Below are 17159 nucleotides of genomic sequence, written 5' to 3' on the forward strand. Positions count from 1 at the left end.
TTTTAAACATTAAAACAACCTTTTTGGGGCCAATCCAAGATAGGGGTTGGACAAATAAAAATGGAATATATCCATCGAGCCCATCTTATGGTGGACCAAAAAGTCCTCCATTTTCAAATGTTCATACTGGACATATTTTCGGTCAAATTCCACTATTAGTCCTTGTATTATGTCAAAGTTATAAATTTGTCCCTATTTCCCTATTTTTGTCATTTTTAGTTCTCATGCTTTTCGAATTTTTGAAATTTCAATCCTATCTCAAACAATAGTTGTTAAATCCAAAATCAACTCTTATGAAATTGGACTTGTGTTTGGATTTGAAAAACCAAATTCTTTCTTTGGATAACAAATAAAAAAATTGGATAAATCCAAGTCCAATTCCATAAGAGTTAAATTTTGGATTACAAAATCCATTTTAATCCAATATTGTTTAAAATAACTCAGAGAAATTTTTTTTCTCTCTTATTTCACAGTTCCTTCAAAACCCAAACAATAATTTATTAATCTTACTTATAATATATCATCGACGATATTCAAAGTTTTTGGAATTGGACCAGTAGGCAAACCGATTAGACCATCAATTCTCGATTCAACTAATCTAATCGGTTTAATTGAATAAATTATTAAAAATAAAAAAATATTTAAAATATATAAAATTGATTCAACCGATTCAATCGTCAATTCAACCGGTCCGACCGATTCACGAGTCAACCAAACTAACTCCTTATTCCTAATTGGTAGCCCAACCAAATCTCGATCCAATTAATCTGATAGGTCAGTCCAATCTGGTTATGAAAAAAGTGATGAAGCTTCATGCATTTAATTTAATATAGTATAAATATTTAAAAATTTCATTTATACCATAATTTCCACAATTTTAATTTAATATAGTATAAATATTTAAACCCTTGACTTTTAAGTCATACCTAAGTAAGTCCACTTATATCTAGTGCAATCGGCCTAACTAGCTAGTCTAGTCTAGTTTTCAAAATTGAATTGGTGGTCAAATTGATCAGGCTTTTGGTTTGTTGGTCCAATCGGTTTGAATAATTCAACAAGTTCGATTGGTTTGACTAGTACAATTGGTTCGACCAGTTCATTTAGTTATATAAAAAAACCATTAAAAATTCATAAAAAATAAAATAATTAAAATAAATGGTACGTCAACCGCCTAATCAACCGGTCCATTTTGATTCCCAAGTCAATTGATCTAATGCCTTTCTCCAAACCAGTACCTTGGCCGATTCCCGGTCCAACCGACTAGTCCAGTTTGGTTCAAACAACAATTTTCAAAAAAATATTCCAAATGATTAAAATTAAAAAAATATTTTTAAAGCTTAAAATTAGTTGAAATCCAAATCTAAATTTGATTTATCCATACAATGAATTTGAATTAATTCAAAATCTTGAAATTCAAAAATTTTGATTCCCAAACAAAGAATCTGGAAATAATAAATTTATAAATCATAAATTTCAAAGTTAAAAATTTAAAATCCAAATCTAAATTTCTGTTCCCAAACGCTACCTAAATGATTTATCAACTTAGTAAATTAACATAAAATGATTTTTAAATGATCTTATAGATGATTATGATATTAATTTAACTATTTAATTTACATTATAAATGTATAAATGAAGCTAGAGTATGTATTATGATTGTTGTAAAAAAAAATCTAAAAATGTAATATTAGATTTTTTCGGGTCCAAAATAAGGTAACATTGTTTTTCTTTCTGACAAAGCTAAAATTTTCTAAAATTTACTAAACTAAACCGAATTATTGGTTTCAGGTAATTTGATTTTTATTCAATACGGTTTCAGTTTCGGTTTCAAAAGTTAAAAACCGAATACACCTCTACATACAAAACGTTTTTAATAACCCAATGGCTCAGATGAAAACTTTTGAATAGTTCAATGATAATTTTTTATACCCTTTTAAAGTTAAATAACCATAACATAAACTTACTAATAATTTAGTGACTTTGGGTATAATTTACTCGAGTTATATATATATATATATATATATTACGAATATTAATTTATTGTAGGTTGGGTTGTCATGTCTATCATCTACCTTTTTGGTGAGAAATGAAGATTGAGCAACTCTTTTTTCTTTTTGTTGTTTGTTGATTTTCTCTTTGTTCAATCTTCTTTTGTTGCCGAAAGTTGATGTTTCGTTGTGTTTGAAATGATTTGGTCCTTTCGTTTATAGCCACCAATTTTGGCTAATTAAACCTAACATGTCCACAACATTTTACAAGTTTTTGCCATAACCAGAATTGCCTTCATTGCTCAAATTTACCAATATTGCTTTCGCACAATGCTTAATTACTTCATCTTCTACTTTGATATATTTAGCTGCTTCTTTTTTTTTTTTATACTCACATTAGTTAGTCTATAAAATTATGCTGCCAACAATCTTCAACTCTTTATCAAAAACATGATATTTTTAACAAACATCCTGCGGTCTTAATTCTTCAAACTAAATAATCAGAGCACATAAATTTAAGCATGGCGGAGGGACTAAAATTAAAATTTGTCGATAATATTTTATTATATACAAAAAAATTAGGGTCATATCACAATTTGATCTTTGATTTTCATTTTGATACTCAGACTATCATTTTTGCCTCATTTTACCCCCCAAATTACTAATGTCCAATGAGAATATGTTATATGTCATATTCCTCCTCGGGATAAATTGAGATGAAAAATAATAGTTTAAGCATTAAAATGAAATAAAAAAAATTTAGATACCAAAGTGAGAAAATAAATATAGTTCAAAGTTGAAATCGTGACATAAGCAAAAAAAAAAAAAATTATAATCTCCCAACATTTTGCAATATTTGATTTGATAAAACTTATAATACATTTGTAAGCTCCTCAAGATACATTATATGTGTGTGCAGATACACATATATGACCAAGGGTGAAAATACATTTTACCAGAAGTGATGACTAGTCTATTGTTTACCATATTCTTTAGTTGCTTTTAAACTCAGTAAAAAGAACATTATATGAAGAAGACTCCCCTAATATCCCAACTTACATCAGAACTCTTTCTCAAGGTCTTTGGCCCTAAACTTTACAAATAACTTTATTAGCCATTTGCTATTATATATCGTAAATGTATTAATTTGCCATGATCAATTTGCTAATTTAGGGTGAGTTTAGATAGGCGATCGGGTGTAGTGTGGTGTGTTTAACTTATTTTTTATCTCACACTACAGTATTGCTATAGTACCTAATCTCACCGCCACCGCTATTTCTACACTAGCCGCAGCTAAACATACCGCCCATCCAAATCCACCTTTAGTCCTCCCCAACAACCCACTTCAGAACGGTAATCAAATAGGACGAGACGGATTTCTTTCCTCACCTCAATGTATAGGGGCATAGGCAAGAAAGTAGCTAGAGCCGCAAGAGACTTAGTCTTTAAATTGATAAATCTCTTAGTTGTTTCGAAATTTGTTAAATATAAATTAGTATAAGGATAAAATTATAATTTAATTATTTTTAAAATTTATAATTCATTTTTATTTCTAAAGTAATTTTTTAATTTCGCTCTGGTCGTATCTATATTTGAATTTAATATTATTTAATAAATTTAATTGATTGCCCCTGAGATAATACTTCCTTGAAGCTCACCATCAAATGGACCGTTTCCTTGCTTTGTGAGCCGTAACACTATTACCCAATAATAGTGCTTCAAAACAAAGTTAATTGGTACCAAATTAAGCACAAAATTAAAGGGGAAAAATATTATGTATTACTTGCTCATATCATTGATTAAGTTTTGGAATTCCAACATTTACTTGGATTTGAGTTGGCATAACATAAACTCCAAATCCAAGGTGAAACAAAGGGATGGCTAGAATTCATGTCAAGTATTAGGTCAAAGCTTGATTTTAATCTCTCAGTTATACTCAAATTAAAATTTAATCCCTTTATTTAATTTACCACAATTTTGATTTCTTTACTTTTATAATATCATCAATTTGTCTAAACAGTTAATACTGTTAACTATGTTGATTAAAATGACAACATTTTTTCTTAAAAACATTCATTTTGTTAGCACAATAAGTTAGAGAGACTATTTAGGGTTTAAAGTTAATTATTTGGATTTATTAACAACATTATAAAATTAAAAGTCCAAATTATCAAAGTAAAATTACTAAAATCACTAACATATGTTAAGTCTAAGTTATAAAGAACTCAATACTCTAAATTTAGAGTTCAACTCTTGTGAACGAGAAAAAGAACGTTGGGAGAACTTTACCCTCATTTAGGAATTCGAGCCTAATGTAACTACTAAATATCAAGCGATGGCTAAAACCATAATGATAAAGAACTCAATGCTCTTTAAACTAAGTTTAGAGTTCAAGTCTTATAAATACAAAAAATAACGTTGAGAAAACATCATCCTCGTTTAAAAATTCGAGCCCAATGTAACTACCAAATATCGAGGGACTAAAACCATAATGACAAGGAGCTCAATAGGAATTCGAGCCCAATGTAACCACCAAATACCAAGGGACTAAACCATAATGACAAGGTTAAAAGAAATTTTACTTTCTTTAGAAATTCAATCCTAATGTAACTACTAAATATTGAGGACTAAAACCATAATAATAAAGAACTCAATGCCCTTTCAGCTAGGTTTAGACTTTAGCGTTCAAATCTTGCGTTCACAAAAAAACAACGTTGGGAAAACTTTTTCCTCGTTTAAGAATTCTGAGTCTAATGTAACTATTAGATATAAAAGGACTAAAACCACAAATAAACCAAAATATTTATATGTATTTTTTTTTTTGGATGAGAGTCCCATGGTTGATTTCCAAAGCATCCCCATTGAAAGCTTTTTCATAAAGACAGATGGAAAACCCCCATTACACAAAAGAAAAAAGAAAGGGCAAAAACAAAAGAACAATGTCACAGTGCTTTATACCCTGGTTTTCTGAACTGACCCTACTTAAGGACACACTATCCCTACACTATAAGGGCACCTATCTCTCTCTGTACGGCCAAACTCCATTGATGGGTCCTCAAAAAAGATCATCATCAAAAAACACATCAGCTCAGGTCCAGTCCTCCAGTTCCAGTGGACCCCACCCTAAAACTATTGTCAGCCATTGATCATTTCCTAACTCCCCTTCATCACAACCGTCCATTTCCTCTTCCCTTGCTACGAAATCACCACTGTTGTTGTTGTAGATGGTGGTGGTGGTGGTGGTGGTGGTGGTGGTGGTGTTATTATCATCGTCGAAACCCATCTCCGTTACCCCTATCTCTTTTTCGGGTAACTTCCCAGCGGGTACGACGAACTCGATACCGGCCATCACGGTGGAGGATGAGTCAGACATGGAAGCCCCACAGCTCTCGCTCTTGACGTCGCTGACGGAGAACGGCGGTGGAGACAAATAAAGTGGCGGAGAAGATGATGAAGATGAAGATGACGGCGACGGCAAAGTTACCATCAGCGGTGAAGTGTTGGGAGAAGAGCTTGTCGTTGTTGCTGTTATCTCTTTGTAAAGCTCTTGCATTATCTCTTCTAGTTTCCCTTCGTCGTTTGAAAACTCGCTTTCGTCGTCGGATTCCGTCAACAGGACGTTTAACTTACCGGCAGCTTCGCCTGAAAATCCATACTCCGGCGATCCTAGCATTAACATTAAATTTTCTTCTCTCCTTTTTTTTTTCTTTTTTTCTTTTTGGTTTTGTTTGAGAGTTGAAGAGAAAATAGAGAGTAACGCGCGTTATAAAGAGGCAGGGAAGGGTGACACGTTGGCAAAAGGGAGTGGTGATGCCACGTGGGATGGTTGGTGTAAGAAAAATGACGTGGCGTTCAAGGGGCAAAATGGGAGTGACGAAAATAAAGACAAAAGATTTGTCAAAGTAGTCAGTTTTTTGGAAGCAGTGGAAGAAAAAGGAAGATTTTATTTGAAATAAATAAATTATAAATAAAAAACAATTATTTAGTACGGTAGAATTAAAAGATATACTATTTATTTATTTAAATTGGAAGTATAAATAATAAAGGGTAAATTTCACCTAGGTCACTAAACTATTACATTTTGTTCACTTAACTTTAAAAGTTACAAAATGATTATTAAATTATTTGAAAGGTTTTATTTAATTCACTATACTGTTAAGTTTTTTTCTTAAAAGTCTGGCTAACAAGCTCAATAATTTCACTATCAATATAGTGGATTAGTTCCTAAGAGTAGAATAACATACATTAGATCTTAGTCCATCTTATGATTAATGTCGGAGATCAGAAAAAAAAGCTGTTCGAATTCTGGTTCATAAATTCATGATATCTAAAGTTGTTTCATGAAAAAAATAGATTGTAGAAGAAAAAAGAGCTTTCAATTAGTGCAAACAGCATTTATAGAAAAAGCCATAAAATAACAATTTTAACAGTTTAGTGATTTAAATGAAAATATTTGAATAGTTTAGTGATTATTTTATAATTTTTAAAGTTAAATAACTAAAATATAAATTTATTAATAATTCAGTGACCCAATAGTAGTTTTACCCATAATAAAAATAATTTTATTTATTAATAATTTGAAAATGAAAAACTAAACAAAACCGAAGAGTTTTGTCATTATTTAAAGGGAATCAACTTCAGGCAAAAGGGCTGTTTGGTGTTGGGTAAAAGACAGAGATTGCCTCGAGGAACTCAAATTTTTAATTTTACGATATTACCCCTCTTATATTAAGTAACTGACTAATGTTTTGTCTTTAGCATAATTTCATAACTTGCTTTGGAAAAATAAATTTTAATTTGTTAATATTTTACTAACATTAAAAATCAATTGAAATAACACTATTAAATATTATTAAATGGTTTATTTAAAATTGGTATTTTAACTATTTATATGTAAGAATTAGAAAATTTATACATTCAGTAAGAAATTTAATTTTCAAATATTTTTCTTTTAATTTTATTTTTTTCATAACTCTTTCACCTATAAAATTAAAAATAGATTATTAATTAAATTTAATTAAAAATAAAAATAGAAATGCCCATAATTTCAAGATAATAATTTTATCTTTTCTCATTCTCTTAAAATTAATCTTCAATGTCACTATGAAAAGTAAAATTGTAAAAAAAAATCAAATTACACAATGTATAAATGTTGATGGTTTATTTTGTTAGAATCATTACTAAATTGATATAATTTATAAATGTTAGGGTTAAAATTGTTATTATATCAATTTTAAAAGTTATCACTGTAAGCTCACTGGTGACCAAAAAATACAATTGAGTTGTTGGATAACTATTTTGTAACTTTTCGTAATTAGATGATCAAAAACAAAATATACTAATAATTAAGTGTCCATTTTATATTTTTCATAAATGGGTGACTATTAATATAGTTTACCCATTTAAAATTTTATAATTTAACAATTTATATATAACAATTAGAAAGTTCAATAGCTTAATAATTTATATAAATAACAAAATAGAAAAAAATAACAACTTTTTTATTTTTCACAAACTACATGATAAAATTCATATAGACGGATTACCTTCAAAATATTATGGATAGAGAGAATAAAGGGAATTTCATATAAAGGAATTAACAATAATCTATAATAATCCTATTTGTTTGCTCAGATTTTGGCCCTAATAATAGTTGTAATAAAAAAATAAAAATTATGTTAAAAAATAAAAAAGCGATAATCAAATCAATAAAATTAAAAAGTTATAATATGTGCATGTATTATTACTTTTATGCATATTTTATTTTATATTCTTTTACATGATAAATCTAACAAGTTCAATTAATTATTAAATTAGCAAATTAAATTAATTAATTTTATCATGATTTACTAAATTTAAGTAATCAATTTATAAGTTTATGATGTTTCAAATTCATAGTAAAATATTTAATTAGGGAACTTAATAGTTTATTGAAATAATATCTTTAGTTCTACTCATGAAGATTATTTTCATTTAATAAAATATGATAACTAGATTTCTTCATGTGAAATTTAACCATTTTATTCATATAATATTCGTTTTCATTTAGTAAATGATAATTGATAGGTTTGTTATATGAAATAGTTATAATTTTATTTAAAAATTAGACGATATGTTATTATAGAGAATTAATTTAATAAATAACTTACTTCATAACTATTAATATTGTCGTTATAAGTGAAAAATTGTTATATAAAATTTAAATAAAACATAAAAATTAACTCTTTTAAAAACTTGACTATTATAACGGTTAACTCTTATAAAGAAGACTAACTACGTGTACACAAACATATCCCGTTGTTGATTGAAAGAATTTGATAAATGCTTTTATTATAAAGATTGAAATAAATTAGTAACAAATTTAACTCTCGATTTTTTCACCCAGTCCTGCAATGTTATTTACTCATATTATTTAATGATCCCATCTGTTTTCTGCTGCTGGAGGAAGGGGGATTGTTCATAAACAGGAAGCTGAAAGCTCTAATTTTCATGGCGAAAATGCAATTACAATCAACACCCCAATATTTTATTTGCGTTTCAATGAAACCCCATTATGATCCGCTGAATTTTACAGAGCTTTTTGGTTTTCATCTTCAATACCTCTCTAAAAATGGCTACCTTTAGAAGAAAAAAAAAATTCTTTAATTAAAATTGCAGGCAGGGCCTTGTTGAAGCAAGCTAAGTTTCTGGTAGCTGGGATTTGCAGGAACCCTGCAAATCAACTTACCAATCAGACAGAGATTTTTACATGAAAATGAGAAAGTGGTCCCAAAATATATACTTCGTTTAGTGGTTTAATTCTTTTCCATTTCCATGATAATTGACAGGTTTCAGGAACCTAACCTCATTGTTAGAGCTTATCATAAGCATTGGCCCCAATAATGAATTAAAAGCTTCTTTTTTTTTTAATTTCGAAATTAAGTAAATTAATCTCTTTCAAATAAATAGGAATAATTTAATCACTGACAATTTTAAAAGTGAGTAATTAAGAGTAATTAATTACGGTATTAATATTTTCATCATTTATATATAATTTTAATTGGTAATAACAAATTTAACTCTGTTTACATATTTTATTAATTTCAGATTAATTCTAAAAAAACAAACAAATTTAGCCTTAACATTTACATATTTTAAAAATTTGCGGGCTAAATTTGTTAATCATACCACATTAATAGAATGTGTAATTTATGAGAACTAAATTTGTTATTATACCAATCAAGTATATATAAATTTGACAAAAAAAAAACATTAAGGCCATGATTAATTGTCCTTAGTCACTTACTTTCGAATTTGACAATAATAAAATTGCTCTAGTTTTATGAGAATGATCAATTTGCTCAACATCGAAATTGAGAGAGACTGAAAATATCTTTTTACCTTAGAAACTTTTATCCCTTGTGTATTTCAATTGAATGGATTGAATTGATTTTGGATTGGATTAATTTGATTTGAGTTTTGAAAATTTGGATTATTTCTATTTGAATCAATTTCAAATTCGAAACATTTCAAAATTGAATGAATTTTAATTTTGAATAATCTAGTTTTCTTACTTCAAGTTTTCAAATAAAATCATTATGGATTTGGATAATTTTAAGTTTTCATCAATTGAATTCAAGTAAATTCGACTAATCACCAAAATAACTAAAACACATTTCACCGTAAATGAAACCTAATTATGAGAGAAGAGAGTCTAACACTCTAAAATTTTGAAAAGTTATCATTAATCTCTCCAAAATTTTTAGAAATTCTCACATGCAAACACTTGACTTGCTTAAAGGTTTTAATTAGCCTCAAAGTATTATTTTAGTTAAATTAAGCGATGGAAGCCTGGAATTAACTTAGAATTTGCAGAAAAAGAATTGCCTAATTAGTAGTAAAAATTAAAAACATAAGCAATCACCAAATGCATGCCTTTTAGTAGAAAATTGGTAAGAGATGGCAGAAAATGATGAAGCATGTGAAAGACCAGTTCCAACGTCCCATAAATGGCTTATTTTCCATTTTTTTATCCATAAATGGTTATAATCTCAATTTTTTTTTTTTGGGGGTGTTCCAAATTTTGATTCTCACCTTAACGATGACATTTTTTTATGTGTTTAAAAATAAGGGTAAACTGCTCCTAAAATTATTAATTATTAATATATTTACGTTTTCATCATTCTACTTTTAAAATTATTGAATTATTCAAAATTTTTTATTTAAGTTATTAAATTGTTAATTTTTTAAAGTCCGACTAATAAATTCTAGTTGATTCGATGATTGATATAATAGATTAATATTATTGATACATAAAAGAACATACCTTAAATCGGGATTCATTTGACACTCAATGTCAAAAATAAGAGAAGAAAATTTTAAATTTTAATTCATAGATTTATAGCATTCAAAATTATTTTATTAAAAAATCTAAATTACAAGAAAAAGAGAAATAGAAGTTTAGATTAATATAGATAGTGCAAACAAATAAGGCTATACAATAATAATTTTAACAATCTAATCACTTAAATGAAAATTTTAAATACTTTAATGACTATTTTATAATTTTTAAAATTAAATAATTAAAATATAAATTTAGTAATAATTTATTGAGTTTAGTAGGATTTATCTTAAAATATTTTAAAATTTGGTGAGGTGGCACCGTCTTCTTTGGGTGAACTGTACCTTTCCTTTCTCTTCAATTCCTTTCTTTGAAATTCACTCTCTCCTATACAAATTTCCACCCTTCACTCTTCTCTTTTTTCATTCACTCTTTACTCTTCACAATGTCGGATAAAGTACCGTCGTCCAGCCCCATCGTCGCAGCTGCTGCCAAAGGCGGCACCGATGAACCACCGCCCTCCACAACAGCCCCAGCAAACGGCGGCGCCAAAAAACCCACCTTTACAAACCCACGTCACGCCCAACTTACCGTCCACAACCCCGTCACCGTAACCGTCCGCGGCGGAACTACTGTTGCTGCTTCTGTTGCTGGACCATCCTCATAATACTCATACTCATTCTTTTAGCCGCCAAAACCGGCACCGTCCTTTACGTACTTTACCGCCCTCACCGCCCTTCTTTCAGCCTCGCTTCATTCCGCATCCACCGCCTGAACCTAACAACCAGCGCGGACTCCGCCTCTTCCCACCTCTCGACCCTTTTCAACTTAACCATTTCTTCCAAAAACCCGAACGCTTACCTCTCTTTCTCTTACGACCCTTTCATCCTCTTGTGCATATCGAGCGACGGCGACGTGTTTTTAGGCAATGGAACGTTGCCGGCTTTCTTCAGTGGCAACAAAAGCGATACTACTTTCAGGGGAGTCGCGGTGGCGACGTCGAGCCACGTGGACGGCGAGACGATGAATGGGTTGAGACCGGAGCTGAGGAAGAAAAAGGGGTTCTTGTTGAAAGTTGAAATGGATACCCGAGTGATGGTGAAAATGGGTAGCTTAAAGAGCAAGAAAGTGGGGATTAGGGTTACTTGCGATGGAATTAAAGGGATTGTACCGAAAGGAAAGTCGCCGGCGGTGGCTAACGTTTTTGGAGCTAAGTGTGAGGTTGATCTAAGGATCAAAATATGGAGATGGACCTTTTAGAGTTTTATCTCAAAATCTTACAAAGACTTAAGCGCCTGAATCAGAATTGTTTAAAGGATGGAATTAATCATAAATGGAAATTTAATCTTATATTAGGAATTAAATTATATTTAGTCTCTCAATTTAAAATTTTAATAAATTAGTCTTTTTTACATTAGATTAAAAAGTAAACTTATACGTTTATTGAAAAATTCATTAATTTTTACTATTAAAATTAATTCATATACATCGAATGAAGTACATGTGGCACATTAAGTATAACTGGTTAATTATTTTATTAATCACACTAGTTTTTAACTATAGAAATAGATTAATTTTTAATAAAAATTAATTTACTTTTTAATCTAATACATATAGATCAATTTACTTATATTTTTAAGTAAAAGAAACAAAATTCGATTTAACTCTAAATACATCACCTTTTATTTGTAAAATAAGGGTTTTCTTGACTTTGTTTTTCTAAATCTAATACTTCAAGATTTAATATATAATTTGGTATTTCTGTTTCACACCATTTTTAACGTGGTATCGTATTATTTTTTCAGTCAAATTTGATATTTGTATTTGAAAAAGTTATATATTTGGTATCCAAAGGTAATTGTGTGAAATTTTTTATATTTAATTCGAGTTTTAGAGTTGTTGAAAATATATAATTAACTTATAATATTAGCAATTAGCTTTCCTCAAATCAACTCTAAAACACGAATTAAATCTCATCCATCAAATTGTATTCGACAAATTAAATGTAAAATTAAATAAATTCACAATTAACACTAAATTTATTCTATTAATGAAATCATGAATAATTCAAACTCAATAATATTAACAATTAACTTTCATCAAATCAACCCTAAAATTTGAATTAAACATTAAAAAGTTAACATTCAGTAACATTTGAGTACCAAAGTATAAAACTTTTGTCAAATATAAGTATTAAACTGAATAAAAAATAACATAGGTACCAAATTAAAAAATATATTTATTAAACTTGAATACCAAATGATATATTGAGTCATTCTTGTTGTTATCTAATTAATCAAATAATAAGTTTACCTATTAAAATAAGAGGTGTTTACGACTCAACAACTATTTTATTTTGAATCGGATTTAGTTTTATATTTTTTAACCACGAGCCATTTAGGTGGATCTAAGCGAGGTAAACTCGTTTTTGAGTTTTAGTCTATAAATTTAAATTGTATTGGATTACAGGCAATTTTTAATTATTAGCAAATTTAAATTTGTTACCATAGTTGTCGATTAAATCTATAACTCGATTAGTATGTGTATTGTTGCCAATGCAAGAGGATATAAGTTCAAATGTGCTGAAGCGCTTTATGAATTAGGGAGGAGCTATGATTAATTTTACGTATTGTATAAAAAATAGATATTATTAATATTTATAATGATTTTTTTTTTTTTACGAAATAATTTTTGAGTATTCAGCTTGTATATATTTATTATTTATTGAAAACGAATCCTAGCCTTGTGCTTTCACTTTTTAGTTTCACATGGTGATGTATTTATGAGCTGGATTTTGGGGTCCAGTGCCACCCATTTTATATCTGGCAAAACACAAACAATTTAGCTTTTAGACGTCCACCTAAATCAATGGGTTTGGCTTTGTGTCGTTCATCTAAATCTTTTTCATGGCTCTTTATTATATCCCAAATTAAAAATATTCCAACTTCAAATCTATTTAGAATATCCAAAAATTTTAAAATTTAAATTACACTATATAAAACTAAATTGATTCGTATAATCTCGATTTAGGTAAAAATATTATGGAAGTAAATTTATATTTTGTCCTATCTACTCAAAAAATGAGTAAAATAGTTATTGTACATTAGATCAAAGAGCAAATTATTCATTCTATTAAGATTTTAATTTATTTCAACTGTTAAAAGCTTATCTTTGTATATCAACATGAGATACACGTGGGATGTCACGTGTCATTGTATAGTTATTTCGTCAGTGAAACTAGTTTTAACAGTAGAAATAGATGAAAATTTAAAAAGAAAAAATAACTTTACTCTCTAATTTAATATACAAGAATTAAATAAACAAAATATAATCTAACTTTTAACATAGAAACGTACATAAAATTTTTACCCTTCAATTGGTTCCAATGTAGACATCAAGTGATAGGGTAGTGTTTTGGGTTTAGGGTCCTCTCTACCACTTTTCACTCATAGGGTATTGTTTTTCATTTGCTGTTCAACAATCTCATCCTTTTTTTCGTCATGGCATAGTATAGTTTTAGAGAAAGAATTTTAATTCGAATTATGAAAATAATATTATTGAAGGAGATAGTCATGAACTTGATAAAAGTAACATGGAGGCCTTGTATGTTAGATTAAATTTTATCTTTTTTACTAAAAAAATAAATAAATTAGTCCTTATACGTTAGATCAAATATCAAATTGGTCATTTACATTAAAAATTTAATTTAGTCTTTTATTAAAAGCTGGCGTGACTAATAGAATATCTAGACAATTACACATAACGTGCCACTGACATACATGGACTAATTTTCAACATTAAAAATGGATGAAATTTTTAACAAAAAGATCAATTTTCTCTTTGATACAACATACAAAAACTAATTTACCCTTTTTTACATAGAAAAAACAAAATGTAACCCAACTCTTAATATAAGATATTTGTGTTACTTTTGTCCTATAAACTTTAGAAGTATTAATATTTAAGAAACATAAAATTGACAAAAACAACACCTTAGTTACATCCAAACAAAAAATGTAAGAGGAGCCATGCCTGCCAACTAAAGCATTGGTCCACATTCTATGCTGGCAATGGCCCTTTCAAGGGTCCACTTTCCCAATCAACTTGTCTCTTTGATGTAAAATAAATTGAAAAAGAAAAAAAAAAAACATTACCAAGGGTGGAAAACCAAAACCATGTTTGAATGAAACAACAAATTTACAGCCATTCAAGACAACAAACTTAATACTCAAATATATGGATGTCAACATGACAGACATAAAAATTTATGGCGATAATAATAATAATAATAATAAGCATATTCATAAAATAGTTGTCACCCATGTGTGTTGACAGCTTCCCACACCAAGTTCTTTGGAACAGCATTGGTAAGAACCCTAGCTTGTAATGCAGCTGATTTAAGTGTCTCAATTGTCATTGCATTAGCTTTCCAAAAAGAAGCACAATTGTAAGCCAAATTGTGTTTCTTACACAACTCCTTAACAAATGGTGAAATTGTCCGTAAATGGCACCTAGGCAACCTCGGGAACAAATGATGCTCAACTTGGAATTGCAACCCACCATAGAACCAATCCATCCAAGACGAACACGATATATTAAGCGTCCCGTCGGTTTGTTTCTCGAACCAATCATTCCCGTTCGGCGGGCCGACGTAAACACTCGACGAGAAATGGTTCAAACAGAACTGAACATGTTGGATACCGGTCACAGCAAAACTTACAACCACAAACATTACTCTTTCGTACCAATTAGGTAAGAGAGAGACAAGTAATGGATACCATGTCCAAAAAACAAGTATCCCAAAAATTTCTTGACCTTTGTTAGGGACTTTTCTTTTAGACAACAACAAGATGATAGATTGTGCAAATAGGTTGATCCTAGCAAAGCACATGACAGGGTAGAATGTCCAATGTTGGTAACTAACTAAAAGCCTTGTAAGGGAATCAAAGTTCAGTTTTCTACCATAAAATGCAGATGTGATTGAATTAAAGAACTTTGAAGATACCGTGAAGAAAGGCATGTGTTGAAGGTCTGGATCAAAGTCTAAGCTGTTACAAGCAATATGGTGAGCATTATGTGTCCATTTCCACCATCCCATGCTGATCCCAGCAAGACAATTCCCTGTAAGAAGTTGAGCCAACCTGTTGAGGTTTTTATTAGACATGACAGTGTAATGTCCTGAATCATGTCCTATCCAACCACTTTGTATCCATAAAAACCCCATTAACCCACCACAACAGAGATGAACCCAAGTTTTGTCACAACATAAAACACCATAAACACAGATGAAAAACAGCAATGCTATGATGGTAAGTAAAATACATGTCCCATGTCCTTTCTTGTCAAAAAGACCCATCTTTGAGAACTCAACAGCTAGCTTTCTATAATCTTTGGATATATCAGAGACTAAGTAACCTTCAAGGTAATAACCAGTGAAGAACTTGTCGAGATATTGCCAAGCTATGCCGGGATGATAAGCTATGAAAGCATCGGTGGCGTCTTGACCGGCGAGGTTCAGTAATGGAAGTGGCCCACCAGGGTGGTGGTGACTCCATTGAGTTACATCATAGATCTTGCCTTGGATTGAGATCCAAAGATCATCTGGTTTTTTGTGGGTTTCAAGCTCTGTTTTGGAAATGTACCCCTTTGAATCCGCCATTGATGCTCCAATGAAATGAAAGCTAACAAAAAAAAATACAGAAAGATATAATCTTTTTAGTGTGAAATGGAGAAAAGAAAGGGGGGTTTTCTTTTATGGGGTTTGAATGTGGTGGAGAATGGAAGGGAAGTGATATGAATTTATCATGATGTAGAGGAAAATAGGAGGTGGGGTTTATAGAGCTCACATGCAAAGCAAAAGCCAAAATAAAGAAGCGCCATGAAATTTGTTTAAACAAATAAAAAAAGAGGGTTAAAAAAAAAATTGACACATCTATGGGCAATAAGAACATTGGAACTATTATCAAAAGGATGAAATTGAATGAGGAAAAATAATGGATTAGTCCCTCTACTTTTTTTAATTTAAAAATGTAAGTCTGATTGTTAAACGTTATTAATATTCTTTTGTTAAATTTAAGTTCATTTCAATGTTTTGTTTGTTACGTGAGTATTGAGTTAGTTTGTTTTTTTAATTTAAAAATGTCAGATCGACAAATTTAATGGAATAATTTTAATGGTGTTAACAATTAAACCTAAATTTTGAAATCTGAACAAAGACTAAATTCATGAAAAATAAAGGAGAGGGACTAAATGCTAAATGTATAAAGAATACAGAGATTTAAAGCCTATTTAACCTTTTCAATTTAACAAAATGTTTTCGCGCAATATTTTATGTTGTTGCTTTTTTTATATTTTAAAATAAATTATCTAAAAGATAAAATGAAACTTATTTATATTTATTATAATAATTTGTATAGAAAAAATTAAGTGTGTTTCTATTGAATTAAATGAAAACAATTGTATAACAAAATACTTTTTTATTTAAATATGGGTGGTTTTCCTTTTAAATAAATTCTAAAAAAGGAATGTAAATAAATAGGTTTTAACTATTTGAGATTTTATTGCTCAAAACTTACCCTTTAATCAATATAAAATCTTGTTGACTTTAAAGAGGAAAATTTAAATACATCTATTTTATTATATGGTAGAAATAATGGTCCAATCACTTTAATTATCAAATAATTCGATGTTTGAATAGATCTAAACACAGAGAAACGTTATAATAAGCAAGGAATTACATGAAAAATCTTTCAAGTTTTGCAAGTAATTAGTCTCAAAATTTAGTAATTTTTTTTTTAATTTGGTCTCTGAATTTAGATTTTAATAAAGCATAATGATGCGACACTTTAAAA

At 29.3% G+C, this 17159-nt stretch overlaps 3 protein-coding genes across 3 annotated transcripts; 1 reads left to right on the plus strand and 2 right to left on the minus strand.

Moving 5' to 3' along the window:
- Positions 1–4564: 4564 nt before the first annotated feature.
- On the minus strand, positions 4565–5725 carry LOC108468150 (uncharacterized). The gene has a single exon (XM_017769020.2). The coding sequence runs from the start codon at positions 5665–5667 to the stop codon at positions 5077–5079; it is 591 nt and encodes a 196-aa protein (XP_017624509.1). The 5' UTR covers positions 5668–5725; the 3' UTR covers positions 4565–5076.
- Positions 5726–10753: 5028 nt separating this feature from the next.
- Positions 10754–11568, plus strand: LOC108468350 (NDR1/HIN1-like protein 6). The gene is made up of 2 exons (XM_053031650.1): positions 10754–10883; positions 10997–11568. Exons 1-2 carry the CDS (start codon positions 10754–10756, stop codon positions 11566–11568), a joined length of 702 nt encoding a protein of 233 aa, XP_052887610.1.
- A 2900-nt stretch (positions 11569–14468) lies between these two features.
- Positions 14469–16157, minus strand: LOC108467416 (delta(8)-fatty-acid desaturase 2-like). Its single transcript, XM_017768019.2, has one exon. It carries the CDS (start codon positions 15965–15967, stop codon positions 14624–14626), a length of 1344 nt encoding a protein of 447 aa, XP_017623508.1. The 5' UTR covers positions 15968–16157; the 3' UTR covers positions 14469–14623.
- Positions 16158–17159: the final 1002 nt, after the last annotated feature.

This window comes from Gossypium arboreum, chromosome 8 (assembly GCF_025698485.1).
Source record: "Gossypium arboreum isolate Shixiya-1 chromosome 8, ASM2569848v2, whole genome shotgun sequence".
Lineage (NCBI taxonomy): Eukaryota > Viridiplantae > Streptophyta > Magnoliopsida > Malvales > Malvaceae > Gossypium > Gossypium arboreum.